Source organism: Thrips palmi, unplaced genomic scaffold (genome assembly GCF_012932325.1).
Source record: "Thrips palmi isolate BJ-2018 unplaced genomic scaffold, TpBJ-2018v1 HiC_scaffold_18, whole genome shotgun sequence".
Classification (NCBI taxonomy): Eukaryota; Metazoa; Arthropoda; class Insecta; order Thysanoptera; family Thripidae; genus Thrips; species Thrips palmi.
The window spans coordinates 3,332,889-3,351,305 of record NW_023144627.1 but is presented as its reverse complement, the minus strand read 5'-3'; the positions used below and the strand labels follow the sequence as shown (position 1 = coordinate 3,351,305).

The following is an 18,417-nucleotide window of genomic DNA, read 5'->3' as shown; positions in this document are numbered from 1 at the left end:
AAGGGCACGTTTTAAATTGGAGCGTGCTTGGCAGCGGGTTGTTAACTTTATTTTTTAAAGGTAACGCGTTACCGTTACCGTTACTTCGGGTTTGAGTAACGGTAACGTCGTTACTTTACCGACTTCTGAAAAAGTAACGCGTTACCGTTACAGGTAACGCAGTAAAGCCGTTATCGTTACTTCAAATCCTAAAATTCCTTAAAAGCCAAAATTTTTACCGGTTAAAATTGCTGGGGTGAACTACGATTATTTTAAAATTAAAGTAAAGACAGTAAAATTTTAATGTTTAACACGTTCTAATGTAAACTTCTGCACCTACTTCTCCCAATATTGCCACTTATTTTAAAGTCAAAGTTAAGACAGTAAAATTTAAATGATTAACATTATTTAATGTAAACTTCTGCACCTACTTCTACCAATATTGCCAATTCATGGCCGATGGGACCTCTTTTTCAAGTGATGCATCGCTCAATCTGTTTCTGAGAGCAACAAATAAGCGTCTACACTCAGAAAAGTGCAAGTGTTGAAAGATTTTTTTCTGAGTGTAGACGCTTATTTGTTGCTCTCAGAAACAGATTGAGCGCCTTGGCAAATGAGCTGATCACAGCAGGGAGAGAAAGGGAGAAAAATATAGGTTTGTAGCTCTTTTTGATGCCTCGCGGTAACGGTAACGCCGTTACCGCGTTACTCCTCTTTGGTAACGGTAACGTCGTTACTTTACTCATTTCTCAAAAAGTAACGCGTTACCGTTATCGTTACAGTAAAGGTAACGGTAACGCTGGTAAAGTCTTTACTCTATAAAGTAACGTTAACAACCCTGCTTGGCAGGCACGCTTTAAATTAGAGTGTGCTTACCAGGCACGCTCTAAATTAAAGCGTGCCTGCCAGGCAAATTCTATTTTAAAGCGTGCTTAGCAAGCTCACTCTAAACTACAGCATGGACGGGACGGCAACCACACTCCTGAATCCTCGTAATGGCTTTTATTTTTTAATTATTTAATACATATGTACTAATGCAAGGTTTCCATTTTATACTTTAGGGAAGCAACATTTCAAGTTTTCATTTTATACATCAATAGTTGTGAAAACAGCGGAGAAGCTTTGTTGACGTAAAACACATCTCAGCACTAACAAGACTTAAAATGTTGCTTCCCTAAAGTATAAAATGGAAACTTTACATTAGTACATATTTAGTGGTTGCCGTCCCGTCCCCGTCCATGCTGTAGTTTAGAGTGAGCTTGCTAAGCACGCTTTAAAATAGAGTGTGCCTGCCAAGCACGCTCCAATTTAAAGCGTGCTTCTTGGCATGCTCCAAATAGAGCGTGCCATGCACACATTTCAGTTTGCAGAGTGGTTACAAAGGAAATACTACATATTATTGCTGCTTAAAAAACTACGTAAGCAAAGGACAAAATGTCAATAATGGAGAGAAAAAAGTTAAAACGAGTCTGAGAGTGTACAGAGTTCAATTTTACCGTCACGATTTCGGAACTGAGACCTCTTAACACAAACGAATGTGACACAATGCTCGAACGAAAGAGAAATTTCGTCACATTCGTTTCAACAAGTCACTTTCTTGCAATGAGAGTGTAAGCATTTGCAAAGACCGGCCAAGTTTCTATAAGTTCAAAGAAGCGCGTAACCGCTGCACCTTGCTCGAGGGGCAAACATCTTTGCAAAAATTTGTACACCGTTATTTCAAATTCACGTTATTTCATTGTTATTTCAACGTCGTTACACATTTCAATGTTATTTCAAGGGAAGTATACACAAAAATACAAGTTGTTTGCCCCCGACCTTGCTCGCTGGCTTGGCTGTTGCAACCAGCACCTGCAGGAAGCCTGCCGGAGATTTTTCCCACCTGAAACCGCCTGGGGCGGTCTTCGTCACTTACCATCAGGTAAAATGGAAGAAGCAAACCAAATAGGGCGTTCATGAGCTGACACGATCGCAGCAATGCCACGTGCACTGATATGGTGTGTTCGTTGAAGCCCTGGAACCAAGCCTGATGTAACAAGTCCACACACTTTCGCCAAACTCATCACAGAACTGCATAGTGAGGCGGATCGAGGCCCACTTTGACAGGTACTTATCCGTCTGGGGCCAATTGTAGTGGAAGAAGCGCGTGAGTGAAACCTTGCTCGAGCGAGGAGCAGCGGTGACGCTCTTTTTCGACATCACGAAAACGGCTGGTGTTAGTAAAACGCTTTGCACAGATCAATAGAGCAAATTTAGAGTGGTTTAGGCCAAGTGGCCTGCCCAAATCCCCTCCCCTCAATGTAACACCACGCAACGGAGACAGCCTCTACATCGAGAGGGCGCGGCCAAACAATTTCTTGAGTTTTTGAAATATTTTTGTTTTGCTGCGAACAGTAGTATTGTGGGTGAAGAACGAAGTTCCGAGAAAGGCAATTCGCCAAATGCATTCTCTATTCCGAGTTCTTACCATATGCGCAAAGCGTTTTAAAAGAAAAAAGAAACAAAAAAAACAGCCGCCTAGCTTCCATAATTTAAAGCGCGTAACCTCGCACCTCAGGCACGAACATTCAGCCCCTGCCCATGTGGGCATCCTGGAGAACGCTGTGGAGTTCTTCTACAGGCACGAAGAACAGCATCTGGTTCTGGTCGGGTTTCATGGCCGCGATAAGCCTTCTCCACACCAATTCACCTCCACACCGCCAAATCTTGCTAGGCGACGTTGTGCTAGGGAGCGTTGGGCCACCGTGGCACGGCTTATCCCTAACCGCCCTTATCGCCTTTGCCTTCTTCACTTCTTCGATGAATTTGGAATATTCAATTTTGATCGTGTATGCTAAATTTTGTGACTTTTTGGCTTTCAGAGAATTTCTTTTAATTTTAGATCAAAAATTTCGCGGCTCGTGAGTTTGTCGGGGTCCTGCATTGTGTAACTGTACTGTTTGAAAATTTTAAAAACTGTTCATCGGCAACGTAGCCCCATTGTTGCCACCCGGCGGTGAAACCGGGAATTCGCCGATCATAAAACACTGGAGGTGAAAGTCCGATTTCGGGCATTCGCCGGCGATAGCCAGGTCAGAACTGGCTTTCGCCGCTACGGGTAGGCGAAACCGGACTCTCGCCGGCGAAAGCCCGGTTTCACCGATGATCGGACATTCGCCGTAACACATATAAAACTCGCACTGTTTGAGTAACTGTAGACACTTCTCCCAGGGGAAAGCATGAAGTCCACTGCCTAATTTAGGAACGGAAGTGGATTTTTTTTCAGTCTCACTGTAAAAAAAATTCTGAAATTTCAGTTCAATTTGTTCAGACTTTGCAGTCTGAATCGGTAATTCAGAAAATTGCTTTGAATTTTCAGACTAGGAACTCTGAAATTTGAGATCACACCGGTTAGTCTGAATTTTAAGCAAAAGGTCTGAAAATTCTGATAAAGTTTTCAGACTTGTCATCCTGAAACCTGTTTTCATAATTTTGGTATGAAAATTTTGACAGATTGTCTACTAATCAAGTCTAGGCGTAAGCCGTTGTATCAATTTATCGGAAATAATAATGTACACCCGCGCTTCACGCAGATTTGTCTGTGTACGGTAGATTAACCGTAAGAGTTGTCCGAACTTGCACTCTGGACTTGCCGAAAGGAGCTAGTATCTTCTGAAGAGAGTCACGCGGCACGGCTTCCCTCGCCGCCAGGCAGCGCTCGTAGCGCAGTGGTACCGAGCTCGTCTCGTAACCAAAAAGTCCCGGTTCGAACCCGGGCCGAAGCGAACAAGTGTAAAGTGGAAAGAAGGTACCGTCACACGTTGGTGGTTCAAATTGTTCTCTTTTTGATTTCTCTCTCTTTGATTTATAGATGGCACTTTTATTTAATATTTCAGAGTAGCAGTCTGAAAATGTTGTTCAGACAAGTAGTCTAAATTTGGAATTCAGACAGAATGGTCTGAATAATTTTGGCGAGCGATAGCGAGCCCATGCCGTGTTTGGGGGTACCAAAAAGTGACTGGTCGTGCGTCTGTCTGTCTGTAACTCACTCACGTTTCTCAGCAACTACCGCACAAATAGTTTCAAAATTTCGCACCGGAAGGCTCCTAAATCTCCCCCAGGGGGAGTTCATCTTATATTCACGATTACTATTGTTTGAAATATTCAAAACATCTTTTTGAATTAGGTTCTTAGCGTGGTTAGGTTGGCAGTGGTTGGCGGCTCGTAGCAATTTTTCATACTTGCGGCCGCGACTCTCAAATACGGGACCTGGCAAAACATTGGCAAATAAAACAAACTAAAGAGCAGAAGGGCTTAGAAGTGAGTACGGTCATAGTTTTTCGATATTTTAGAATGATTGAAACCCCTCCGGAGTGTCAACTCGGTGAAACACGGAAAATGAAAGTGACAATTATTACGCGTTTCGTCCGTCCGTCCACCCCCTCCCCTCCCCCGCTACAGGGGAAATGTTTTAGTCAGTGCACTTTGTTTGATAATTGCAAGAATGATTTGGTCTTTTTAACCTTTGTGAGTGTATTTCCATTTATATTCTCAGACACTATATTTTTTAGTTGTTTGCTTTGCTCAATAACAGTTAGAAAATATATTAATACATTCTATGAGTACAAACCAGATGCTAATCTTGCCAAAATAAATAGTCTTTGCTGACTCTTGGCACTGATTCTGGGAAAAGGCTTCATTGCAATTCTGTGAGTTTACTATAGTACTAACCTTAAAGAAAACCATATGATGAGTGAGTGTAGCGCATTCAAGGTTTGACATTGACATCAGATTCAATGAGACGATTCACTGACTTGGTCATATGATTTCATGAGACGATTCTTTTAACTTCATCATATATTGTGTTGGTCATGGTTTGAGTTGGCTTTTTTTTTTTTCATTTACTCAGAATGTTAGGTAAATACTTTTGCTAAACTGTTTCAAAGATTAAATAACACACCATGACTATCATTATGAATAAGATAAACTTGCATTTAGCAATAAGTGGCCTCGACATTGGATTCTATGAAACGATTCATTGGATCTGACAGAAGGTCTTCTCCGCAAAGTAGTTTAAATCAGCCTGCCTGTAATCTTTTTAATTAATGCAGATAAATCAATATAGTTTAATCCACTAGTTTAAACTAAAAGGGAGAAAGGCTTTTTAGGTATTACTAATAACAATGCGTATTCATAAGTTCAATAACAAGGAGGTATCGAATGGTAATTGAAGTATTTGTGAATCGTATTAAGCAATTCAATGCTGGCTGTTAAATGTTACTCGACTGAGTAACAGGGTCAGGGTTCATGGCATGACACCATGAACAGGAAACGCTCTTAAAAAACCTAACAACTGAAGACCCATACTTTCAACTAGAATTACATACACGATTTAGGACCAAAATTTCCTCGGTGTTTCATTGCTTCCTGTATTTGGTGTGCTGATCACAAAAATGACTTCCAATTTCATCCCAGACCTTTACTTTTCCAAATATTTACCAATTTTGGACCAAAATTTTTACATCAAGTTTTACATAGTTTCCTGCAGTTTTTGGTGTGCTGATCACGAAAATGACTTCCAATTTCATCTCAGACCTTTACTTTTCCAATTATTGACCAATTTCGGACCAAAATTTTTACATCAAGTTTTACATAGTTACCTGCAGTTTTTGGTGTGCTGATCACGAAAATGACTTCCAATTTCATCTCAGACCTTTACTTTTCCAAATATTTACCAATTTTGGACCAAAATTTTTACATCGTGTTTTACATAGTTTCCTGCAGTTTTTGGTGTGCTGATCACGAAAATGACTTCCAATTTCATCTCAGACCTTTACTTTTCCAATTATTGACCAATTTCGGACCAAAATTTTTACATCGAGTTTTACATAGTTTCCTGCAGTTTTTGGTATGCCGATCACGAAAATGACTTCCAATTTCATCTCAGACCTTTACTTTTCCAAATATTTACCAATTTCGGACCAAAATTTTCGCATCGAGTTTTACATAGTTTCCTGCAGTTTTTGGTGTGCTGATCACGAAAATGACTTCCAATTTCATCCCAGACCTTTACTTTCCCCAAAATTTACCAATTTGTGACCAAACTTTTAAAATTGAGTTTCACATTGACCCTGTATTGGGCTTACTTTGCATATATTCTTCGCCATCTTCTACAAGAATACGGACGCGTCGCTCGCCTACTACGCGCCCAAACAAAACGGCGCGTACCCCTAGTTACTCTGAATTTTCAGACCACTAGTCTGTTTAAAAACTTCAGACTAAAATTATGAAATTTCAGTAATATTTTTTTTACGGTGCTCGCACAGGTTTCACTAAGATTCTTTGTTGCTTTCTTATAGTCCTGCCAATTTGGAAGCTCATTTGAGATGGGCTTTGTGATAACATGCAGTATATGGTTTTTGCCTATCTCTTGCTCAACTATTCACCCACTGAGCGTTTGTTGGCACTAGAGGTATCAGACTTGGATTTCTTCTGCATAGATTTTGAAATGCCAGACCCATGCGCATATCTGCAGCGATACAGTGGGCAGTGGGCAATGGGGGCATCACAGTCATGTTCACCAAGCACTTCAAGCAGATTGCCATCAGCCATTCGGATGAAATTTCTTGCTAAGTTTGGACGCTTGGAGGTACATACAGCGCCACTCACAACACTTTGTTCATTGTTTACACTAGCTTTGATGGTGGCAGGAGCTTGTTCATTTTGTACATGTTTGGTTAGGAGTTGCGATCTTAGTTAATTCTAGTCTCTTTCGAGTTTTTTTGACCCGTTCTTCAAGTTTCTTGTTTTGGCAGATCAACGTAATTGCCAGTTTTCTTAGTTCATCATCTTCAACCATGTACTTACTGTTGAGCCCTGGACCTGAGTCCGTGGACGAGTCGAAGATTGAGTCATTCACTTTTCAAGTTGTTTGAGAAGACTTGCACAGGAGGATTTGGGATGTGACCATCGGTTGCACTTATGACAGCTGATAGAAGGTTGAGAGCCGTCATAAATTGTTTTTACTTACAGATAGCCAGGGATCCTTAACTTACCTCATAAGAGCATCATAACGTTATGACAAGAGTCAAAGTTATTACCCTTAACTTCTAACATCTTTTCAAAAGGGTAGGTTATTTTTTATACGTCTGGAATTTGTGTGGATATACTTCAGCAAGTACTTATAAGTCCGTAACCTTAACCTTTAGCGAATATTGTCTTATGTTACGTTATGAAAGCAGTGTTAGTTAAATGTTATGTTAAGGATCCCTGCAGATAGCACAATTTTTCACTCACCATGCTGGTTCAGCGCCTTGCAAAAAGTTCTGTAAAAATGCTGCAGTACTCGGCACAGTAACCTCAAACCGAATGACAGGGCACAACCATAGGTTTGACCCGTCAAGCGCATGGAATCGCTCAGGGAAAAAAATCCAGCATAAAGAACTCACTTTCCTAATTTTGAAACAGTATTTGACTTGAACTCATAATATGTGCTCTGAAGCTCTGAATTTGCGATGCTTATTCATTTTGTCCATCAGTGTATTTCAATGTATGCAAGCCGTTTTGCCAACACCGGCCTAGTTTTCGTAGTCTCGAAGCTGCGTAGCGGCAGCAACTCGCTCGAGCATGGCTGCACACGCCTCCTTGGCCGTTGTCACCTCCGGGTGGTCTAGTTTGGTCCGCGCTTCACAGTTTTGTCCAAGTTAGTCCGTGTCCGAGGGGTAACCACCTCAAGAAATCGTGTACAGACTACTCGGTATTAAGCTGTACTACTGGGATATTACACGTGTTACGGCCTTAAAATATTTGACCCAAGAATGGTGTTTACGTTCACGTGCATACGGTTTTAGTGTTCAGGCTATTACGCGTGTGGTTACCACCTCGTCAGTGTCCGCGGCAGTCACGAGGGCGTGAACCAAACTCGCCCACGCACTCTTCAATCTGAAGTGTACATAGTACATTCTCATTTACAGCATACTTCCAAGCACACTCTTGTTCGTAGGATACTTCCAAGCACGCGCTAAATACCTGCCAAGTACGATTAAACTGGCCCATGCTTTTAGATAGGACTAATCGAGTGAATTAAAGCGTTTAAGGCACACTCTTATTTAGCGTTGCTTGGAAGTATGCTATAAATAAGGGTGTACTTTTGTTAGAAGCCTGCTGTAAATGAAAGTGTACCATGTACACACTTTAGTGTGCAGAGCAACGATGCGTGGAGTTGGTCCACACTCAACAGTGCAGCCCACCTTTGGACGCTGCAGCCGCCTCCCCACTTCGCACAGCATCACGGCGCACGCCCTGTGCACGGCCTGCTCCAAGAAGAGAACAGTGTACTGCGCCGCGATGCTGCACGTCACGCCGCCCAGCTCGACCAGCAGCCACTTGGTGCTCAGCAGGGAGGGCGGGCCCCAGGGCTGCCACCACGCCACGCTCTACAAACAGTGCAAACGGCGATAGTCTTTGTTTTGGAATAAAAAGAGTCACCACATTTTTTTTATTTCGATGACAAATACCAAGAATCCGCAATAAGAAAAGTTGTCATTAAAGTTTTCCTCATATCCCGTCCAAGGGGGAAATCACTCATGAAAATGGTCGACCGACTATTACATTTTGAATCATTACAGACAATTACACCTATTACGCAAATTACAGATATTACATCGATATTTCTGCTATTACAGTACCATTCTAGTGCAATTACATCAATTACAGCAATTACAATCATTACGCCCATTACGCACCTATTACGCAATTACACAGGAATTACCTATCAATTACAGCTATTACACGACTATAACAAGGCTATTACGCTGCTAGAACGGCCTTGGAAACAGGTTTCAGCCTCCAGAGGGACTATTTTGTTCCGTGGGCACAGGGTATCGCTAGGTAGTACAGCAGTGGCACCTGTTGTTAGCTGTCTCGGGGGATCTTTCATCCCCCCCCCCACCGCTAGAAATAACCACAACAAAAGTACACAAATTTCTGGCAAATTTTTTATCAGGTATTTATTGTACTTTTTAAGTACAACAGTTGTTGTACAAAGTACAATGGAATCGGCATGACGAGTGCTGTGCAGTCAAGGCCTCGTTGTGGTTTGTACAATTTTCGTTGTACTTTTAACAATCCCTGTTGTACTTTCACTGTACAGTTTTTGTTGTACCTTTGTTGTACTATCCACACTTTTTCTCGCAGTGCCCCCGATACCTTTCATACCGCTTGTAAAAGAATCAAACCGCCGCGGCCGGCCGGCGCTACCCCGCCGCGCCCAGGTAGCCGCTGGAGGTAGCCGTCTGGGCGCGCGGGGTATCGCCGGGCCGGGCTGGTCGGATTCTTTTGGAAGTGGTTGTACTATCTATTTAACAGATACGGTTCTCAACAACCCGTCCTGATAAATTCCATGAAAAAATTGGGAATTTGAATCTTGGCCGAAATATCATTTGACAAGAATGTCTTTTGGCCACAGGAACCTTTGTCTTTCCAATCAATTAATAGCTTGTACATATTTAACCAGATTAGGGTTTAGACTACCCCTCCTTACAGATTTAGCCCCTCGCCTGCCCCCACAAGAGACCCCCCCCCCCCTTACACACACACACACACACCCTACATGCCACTTTCGGCTTGCTTTCGGCTCGATCCGGACGTTGGGTATTACTTTAATTGCAGCCAAATGACTTTTTCGCTGACTTTCGCGAATGTTTTAGCCATTTTCTGTATTTTTCTTCCCACATATTACACCTATTACACACCTATTACAGGCATTACAGGACCATTACAGGCATTACACCCATTACATAGGTATTACACATTACAGGGCCATTACAGGGCTATTACAGACCCTTCGACCGACCATTACACAAGTGATTTCCCCCTTGATCCCGTCCCATCAACCCATCCATTTATCAAATCCCATCGATCCTGTCCCATCCATGCAAGGAGGCAGGCTAGTATGCAGGCCACGGTGATGTAAACGCCAGGCACAGATTCGGATTGTCGTAGCTGGCGCGGTATTGGGAAGCCTGTTAAAAAGTCTAAAGTCCCACACACCCGACGAGGTTCCAGGCCCGAGCTCCTGAAAAAAAAAATCGCAACTGCCTCCTCCCCCTTGAAAGGCGATCACGTGGCGTCCCTCAATAAAAGGGCGATGGTAGTGACTCTTTCATTCTCATCGTAGGTGACGTTACGGTACAATGAATCCAGTTCAAATATTGCAAAAAAATAAAACATGAAGTGTTGGGTATCATTTTAAAATGCAGCTAACCAAATCTGTGCCAAAAAGTCGGCATTTTGCATATGAGCTATTTTGCAAATTATTTCAATGGTACCCTGGAGGGGCCGGAATGCATGGACCAGCCACACTCGGAGAATGAGGAAGTAACACTGAAAAAATTACACGCATTCAATATACTTTAGAACCATGTTTAATTTTGTCGTGTTCTTAGGTGTTTAAAAAAATATATTTGGATTTACAATGCAAGAAGTTCTTAGAAAATCTTATACAAATGAATAACTCATTTTAATATGGTTACATATTTACGTCATACATAATATAAACTTATTCGAAATTCTCGAAGCTTGGACCTCGTCGTAGGTCATGGCGGCCAAAATTAGGTATCCACTTTTTTGAACCCGTGTAGTTTCACCCTGGATGGAGCTAGAGACTTGAAATTTGGTACAGAGGTAGTCTGGAGTGTTGACTGCACACATCTGAAGCGGCAACAATCGAACCCACCCCTAAGTGCCCTTTTCCACCCCTTGACGCAAGGACTGTCGAATTTCGCGACTTTCGGTCGGTACAAAGTGTCCTTCCAGGTCTCACAAAGCTGTCAAAATTTTAGTGTCGACTCATTTTGAGCTCCTCTTTAAAATGAGCACAGAATCAGCCCCCTAAGTCATACCGTTTCGGAGATACAGCAAAAACCACCCCATGCAGGGGGTGAGTTTTTCGGAATTTTTTCGAGGGGTCAGGGTGGTAGGGGATGGTCCCCTGGTCACGATAAAAGTGTTTGCCAACCCGTCGCACCCCCCAGAGGGCGCCCATCCCCTAAACTCTGACACCCCCAATCATGTTTTTGCCACAAAAACGCGAAAAAAGGCAGTAAATGGATTGAAATTGTGATTTCCCGCAAGTTCTGGGCCGGCTGGATCACATCACGTCGAAAAATTTGCATGTTTTTCAGTAACAACGTTTTTGAGGGTGGCTACACCACCCCGCCGCCCCCACCCCTTTTGGAGGGGTTGTTGAGCCGGCGGCCGCTCGGCAACGTCGCGGGGCGACTGGGGGGCCCTTCGGGCACCTCCACACGAAATTTGAAGTGAATCGGTCGAATCGTTCGCTCCTGGCGCCGAAAAAACGAGAAATCCAGTGGGTCATTCATTCCACGCCAAGTCGACAAGGCTTCTGCCACCATGGTCACCGAATTGATTTTTCTTTTCAGGGTTTGTTACCCCCATGGTACTAGTTCATGACCGGTACAAAGTTTTTCGAATGTAGCCCCTAGGGCTGAGATATAGCCAAAAAACTTTTTTCTCAAATTGCTGCACCAGTGCAACTTTGAAGGTTGATAGCACCGCTAATATGCATCGTAGACCAAATCCGAGACCAGATTTGGAAAGGGGAAGAAAAATCGAATCTACTAGTGAAAACAAATTTTTGTTTTGAAAATTTTTTTTTACTTTCAAACTTTTACGAAGTTTTAAAATTTGCAGAGGAGGGTCTAAGCTAAGTTTTAAGCCAACGGGAGCCAAATTTGGTTAAGGTACTTGGAAACTGTGCAAATTTTAAAACTTCGTAAAAGTTTGAAAGTAAAAAAAAAATTTTCAAAACAAAAATTTGTTTTTACTAGTAGATTCGATTTTTCTTCCCCTTTCCAAATCTGGTCTCGGATTTGGTCTACGATGCATATTAGCGGTGCTATCAACCTTCAAAGTTGCACTGGTGCAGCAATTTGAGAAAAAAGTTTTTTGCTATATCTCAGCCCTAGGGGCTACATTCGAAAAACTTTGTACCGGTCATGAACTAGTACCATGGGGGTAACAAACCCTGAAAAGAAAAATCAATTCGGTGACCATGGTGGCAGAAGCCTTGTCGACTTGGCGTGGAATGAATGACCCACTGGATTTCTCGTTTTTTCGGTGCCAGGAGCGAACGATTCGACCGATTCACTTCAAATTTCGTGTGGAGGTGCCCGAAGGGCCCCCCAGTCGCCCCGCCACGTTGCCGAGCGGCCGCCGGCTCAACAACCCCTCCAAAAGGGGTGGGGGCGGCGGGGTGGTGTAGCCACCCTCAAAAACGTTGTTACTGAAAAACATGCAAATTTTTCGACGTGATGTGATCCAGCCGGCCCAGAACTTGTGGGAAATCACAATTTCAATCCATTTACTGCCTTTTTTCGCGTTTTTGTGGCAAAAACATGATTGGGGGTGTCAGAGTTTAGGGGATGGGCGCCCTCTGGGGGGTGCGACGGGTTGGCAAACACTTTTATCGTGACCAGGGGACCATCCCCTACCACCCTGACCCCTCGAAAAAATTCCGAAAAACGCACCCCCTGCATGGGGTGGTTTTTGCTGTATCTCCGAAACGGTATGACTTAGGGGGCTTATTCTGTGCTCATTTTAAAGAGGAGCTCAAAATGAGTCGACACTGAAATTTTGACAGCTCTGTGAGACCTGGAAGGACACTTTGTACCGACCGAAAGTCGCGAAATTCGACAGTCCTTGCGTCAAGGGGTGGAAAAGGGCACTTAGGGGTGGGTTCGATTGTTGCCGCTTCAGATGTGTGCAGTCAACACTCCAGACTACCTCTGTACCAAATTTCAAGTCTCTAGCTCCATCCAGGGTGAAACTACACGGGTTCAAAAAAGTGGATACCTAATTTTGGCCGCCAGTCCCCGTTCACGCGAAAAATATTGAATAGTAGAAGCCGTTGGTCAATTTTTCAACAAACCTAAATAGTAGAGTGTGTGGTGTTTGGATCTAGACCACATCAAATATGGCCAAACGTGGTCTAGACCTTACCAACTGATGCGGTCGAAATGGCACCCATTTGACCCCAGTGGTGCGGTGAATACCACGTTTAGGTTTTCAGTTGGTTCCTTTCTTAATTTACGAAGGTCTTCGTATATTTACAAAAATACCTTCGTAAATTTTTCTAGGACCTCTGTTGTTTTATCGATTTTACAACTACAATGGAAATTTACGTAGCACCTTCATGAACCAACAAAGATCCTCCGTAAATTTAAAGAGAACCTTCGTTAATAAACAAAGAGCATTCGTTGATATACAAAGAACCTTGGTAATAATACACTGCAAAATTCACTGTGTCCTTAGTATACATCTATAGCAGTGTACTTGGCAAGTACACATCTAAAGGAGTATAGTTGCCAAGTACACACCTATAGGAGTATACTTGCCAAGTACACATCTATAAGAGCATACTTGGGCAAGTATTCATCTATAGGAGTGTACTTGTGAAAGCGGATAGGCGGTCCAAGTACACTCCTATAGTACACATGTATAGATGTATACTTGCCCAAGTATACTCCTATAGATGTATACTAAGTACACAGTGGATTTTGTAGTGTAGGTCTGGAGTTAACGACGGATCCTTCGGCAAAAAAATTGCCAACAGTTCCTTTGTTTATTTACGCAGGCCTGTCGTAGATTTGCGAAGGCCCGTCGTGTCAATTTACAAAAGACTTTGTAAATTTACGATTTTTCTTCGTATATTTACTACGAACCTACGTAGACTAACAACGAACTTCCGTTGATTTACAAAAAGTCCTGTAGAAAAGAAACAATTACAGTGCACTTATGGACGTTCCCAAAAACCTTTGGAAAAAATTCCGTCTTAAATTCATTACATTATTTACAGTGGAAGGAACCTCGCCCACCCATGGTTAGGTCATCCTCAAGGCATTACATTTTCACCAATAGGCATGAGTACGGTGTAACTGCAGATCCATGGCCGGGCCGATTTCACAACAGACACACAGCACTCATTTTCTTGACACACAACACTGGACACTGCACTGGCTGGACACCGGTCGCTGGTTTCTTCAGGTACTCCGGCCTTTAGACGGTGGGTGGGCGACCGTGGGCGCTGAGGTGGCCGGGCAGACGCGGACGCTAAGTTGATCAAAAGTGGAACACGACTGCACTGCCCCGCCACAAAACTGTGAACCTCGACGCGCTGAATGAACCCGGACCAACCGATAACCGCCGATAACACACACGACTTTGACTCGGAAAACATACTTCACACTGCCGAAAACCAAATACAAAGAAAGAGCTCTGCCAAGCACAATCGGCACCCTCCCCTCGGGCCCTGGTGGGCTTCTGCCAGAGCAGATCCAAGAGAATCCTCACGAGAGCAGATGGAATTTTTTTTGGGAGAAATTCATGGTTGCACATGGACGTTTTGCACAACATTTATCCGTCAGTCCCGAAAAAATCACTGTGGCAAAAAGGTACGGAATATCCTGTTAATTTTTTTGCCAGGATTCTCCGTAGCCCTCTTATCAATATTCTCCGTAGGCTCTTACAGTATTCTCCGTAGGGCCGCACAGTATTCTCTGTAAATCCGCACAGTCTTCTCCGTAGGACCTCGAAGACTGTATAGTCCTACGGAGATCACTGTGCGGTCCTACGGAGAATACTGTGCGGTCCTACAGAAAATACTGTAAGAGCCTACGGAGAATATTGATAAGGGGCCTACGGAGAATTACCACAAGCTGTTTACAGGATTTTCCGTAGCTTTTTGCCACAGTGATGTGTTGGTGCATCTAATAGGCGTTCCAAGAGGTGCTAGTCGCGGCAGGGGGTGGCAACGGCCCAGGGAACACGTCAATCCATGCTCCCCCATTTGCAAATTTTTCGGACTTCTTCGAGATGATGCAAACGGGTCCGTTGTTAGTAAAACGCTTTGCACAGATCGGAAGCGCATGAAATTTCAGTTACCTTTAACTGATTGACCTTCACTCTCAGTCTCGTACTGACTTTTTATCTCTTGCCATAAAGTTTTTTGTGCAAACGTAACACGTACTATTTTCTCTTAAGCTGTGCACTATTTTGTTCATTGTAAATGTAACTAGTCCATTACACCTGACTTTTTGTCATTTGCAATGCACTTTACAATTTCTACATGATCTGCGGGCAACTTTATAAAACAATCAAAATTGTGCATAGCTAAATAAAAAGTGGTAGATTTTTCGTTTGCTCGAAAAACGTTGTAAGCAAGAGAGAAAAAAGTCCATAAAGGTCTGAGAGTGTTCCCGAATCTTCTTATTTGACCCTAAGCAAGAGAGGGAATGTTTTCACACATATAGACAGTACAACCGAGATTTATCTTCAATTGTTTGATTCATTGCATTTTTCGGTGTTTTCCCTCCGATTTATCGTGGGCTTCAGTGACAGTTTCGGGAGCAGCAACAAGTTTATGGAATCACGCTTCATTTCGTGTTCTTCCGATCTGTGCAAAGCGTTTTGCAAACACCGGTCTAGTCTGAGAACACTTTCCCTCAAAGCGTGGTACAGACTGCAGATAATGTGCGGTAGGGGGTGGCGACGGTGGCCTAGGGAGAGCGTGAAGCGATGCTCGCGCCGTCAGTGCAGAGGTTGCGCACTTCTTCGAGATTATGAAAACTAGACTGTGTGTTTCAAAACGCTTTGCACCGATGGAAAGAGATTGAAATTTAGGGTGCATAAGGCTAATGGCCCTTCTCAAAACTCCCACCTAACCTAGAAATAAAGTGAAGTAAAAACACTGAAAAACACGAGAAATCATAAAATGTAGGAAAAACCTGCCATGCGCCATGTTGATGTAAAGGTTTCCGCCCTTGTGTGGTTGAATTGGAAGTATCGGTCAGTCTACTAGGCCTCATGCACCCAAAATGTTATGCTCTTGATCTGTGCAAAGCGTTTAGCAAATAACAGCCTAGATTTAACAATCGAAGAAAAGTCCGTAACCCCTGCACCTCGCTCGAGCATGGCTTCACGCGCTCCCTAGGCCGTTGCCGCCCCCTGTGTGCGGTAGGCCCAAAATTCGAGGGGTCCTATTCAAAGGTATTATCTGGGCGTTACACTCTTATTCCGGGAACGTGACATCACGTTGAGACGAACGTGACATGATGTCATAATATCATAATGTTTGAGCATTGTGTCACATTCGCTTGGGTGTGAATTGGCCAAAAATCAGGTCGTTCACTTTCAAACGAACGTGACACAATGCTCAAACGAAACCCCCAAGAGAATCTTATCACTGTAAAAAAAAAAATTCTGAAATTTCAGACAAAATTTGACTGAAGTTAATTAACAGTAAGGGGTTCTGAAATTTCAGACCATTTCGGCGGTCTGAAAATTTAGAATAGGGTGGTCTCAAAGTTTAGAATTGGGTGGTCTGAAAATTAAGATTTAGGTGGTCTGAATTATTAGACACGTCCAGTCTGAAGAAAATTCAGACAAAAGCACAAAATTGTAACGTTCAACCTTCACTCTTTTGCGAGAGAAGTCTTTGATAGAACTTGCGCGTAACTTATCGGCCGTTCTCTTTACTCGGAAACTCCGAATATCTTGGTATTCGAACCATCGAATCCTCGCTCGTCGGCTTTGCGGGCTATCCATTACACCACGGGACCGCTCTGAGAGGACGGCTGCAGGATACCGATGACTCCAAGCGCGCTCGCTGGACGCTGGGAGGCCACAAATAAACAAACCAAGCGCGTGTTGCGGGAGTTAAACTACGGACAATTTGGGCTGTTCGTGAATATTTAAGATTCTGTATCGAGCGCTCAAATATTGCGGTTAAATTTGGTCAAATGAGGCAACCAGTCTGACATTTCAGAACAATACGTCTCCCGTTTCAGACCCATGGTCTGAAAATACACAACCAGTTTGAAATTTAAGATCAATAGGGTACTTCGGAGAAAACCCAGACCGGAAGTCAGCGACAGAACGGGAGAAACAAAAGAGCGTCGTCAGGCCGTGCTGAGTGGTGGTGGGGTCGAAGTCGGCGGGGTGGGGGCAGCATGCGCGGGCCGCTTTCACCCCCACCACCGCTCAGCACGGCCTCCCGACGCTCGTTTGTTTCTCCCGTTCTGTCGCTGGCTTCCGGTCTGGGTTTTCTCCGAAGTACCCTATCGGTCTTCCTTTTCAGGAGAATAGTCTGAAAAGGCGATTCAGACTACATGGTTTTGTAATTAGTCTGAATTTTCAGTCACCCCTGTCAGACTTTTTGTCTGGATGGTCTGAATTTGCTTTTAAGACTGCGAAAGTCTTAAAATTCATCCGAGGATTCTTCTTTTGAATACTTCTGGTCTTAATTAAGAAATCAGACCACCAGGTCTTACAAAATTGGTCTGAATTTTAAGATTTTTTTTAACAGTGATCTTAAACGCATGCGAATTTAACTCAGTTTGATCATTTGGTACAGCTGTAAATTAATATAAATTGTGATCGAATTCACTTAAATCTAAAGATGAAAGATCAAAGAAACCAATAGTGCATGTAGAAATATATTCCGCTCACTCTCAGCCGTCCCAAATGGTCAAACTGAGTGACATTCGTTTGCGCTTGAGATAAGATTGTCTTGGGGGGAACGCCCAGATAAGATCTTTTGAGTAGGACCCCCCGAATTAAGGTTCAACTGAAATCGAAAGTGTGGTGAAGTTACCACATTTGGCTGTGGTGAGACCTAAAGTGTGGTTACCGCATTCTACCCCACGTACAAATGTCGTAAGACTTACACCCCTTCAAATAAGTCAATAACAAGCCAATAATTTAGCCGTTACGTCATGTATTGCGTGGTCAAGACCACCCTTCTCTGAGGTGTAGAGGACTGACTACATATTTGCCGTGGTATCCACCATGGATTTTACGTGGTTCTTAGCTGACCTCTGATTTTAAGGGGTATTGAACGCATTTCCACGTGTGGCTAATTTGGGTAACCACAGTTTTGCGCCTACCGCACATTATCTACTCTGTGCCACACTTCGAAGGACAGTGTACCGGATTCTGCCACACGTGGAAATACGTTCAATACCCAATAAAACCAGTGGTCAGCATCGCACCACCTAAAAACCGTGGTGACCTCAGCAAATGTGTGGTCAGCTTGAAGAGCCTGAATGGATCAACAAACGAGCGTTTCTTGTTAATTCAATTACAAAATTTAAAATCCTTTTATGAGTCCTTGCACAGAAAGAACAATTAAATCAGTAACAGTTAAGTTCGGTAAGTTCACTCGTGTAAATCTCGTCAGAATGTCGGAAACCTGTCTGAAAACCTGATCAAAATTCGCGCACCAGCTGAAAACATCTCCTGACAGTCTGTAGAACTCAAACCGTCAATATCAGAGTAAGTTTTCAGAATTTCAGCTCTCAGATGTGCGCGAATTTTGATCAGGATTTCACACATGCTCTACAAACTGAAGTGTGTACTCAGTATGCATCTACACTGATAGCC

The 18,417-nt window shown here is 43.3% G+C and overlaps 1 protein-coding gene across 1 annotated transcript in view; it reads left to right on the top strand.

Moving 5' to 3' along the window:
• LOC117644283 overlaps positions 1-6,893 on the top strand; it is a 13,052-nt gene extending 6,159 nt beyond the window's left edge. Inside the window, exons 6-7 of the mRNA XM_034383609.1 lie at positions 6,494-6,607; positions 6,774-6,893. Of these exons, the coding sequence (XP_034239500.1) occupies positions 6,494-6,607; positions 6,774-6,893 (234 nt within the window). The remainder of the gene's footprint in view (positions 1-6,493; positions 6,608-6,773) is intronic.
• The last annotated feature ends 11,524 nt before the right edge of the window (positions 6,894-18,417 follow it).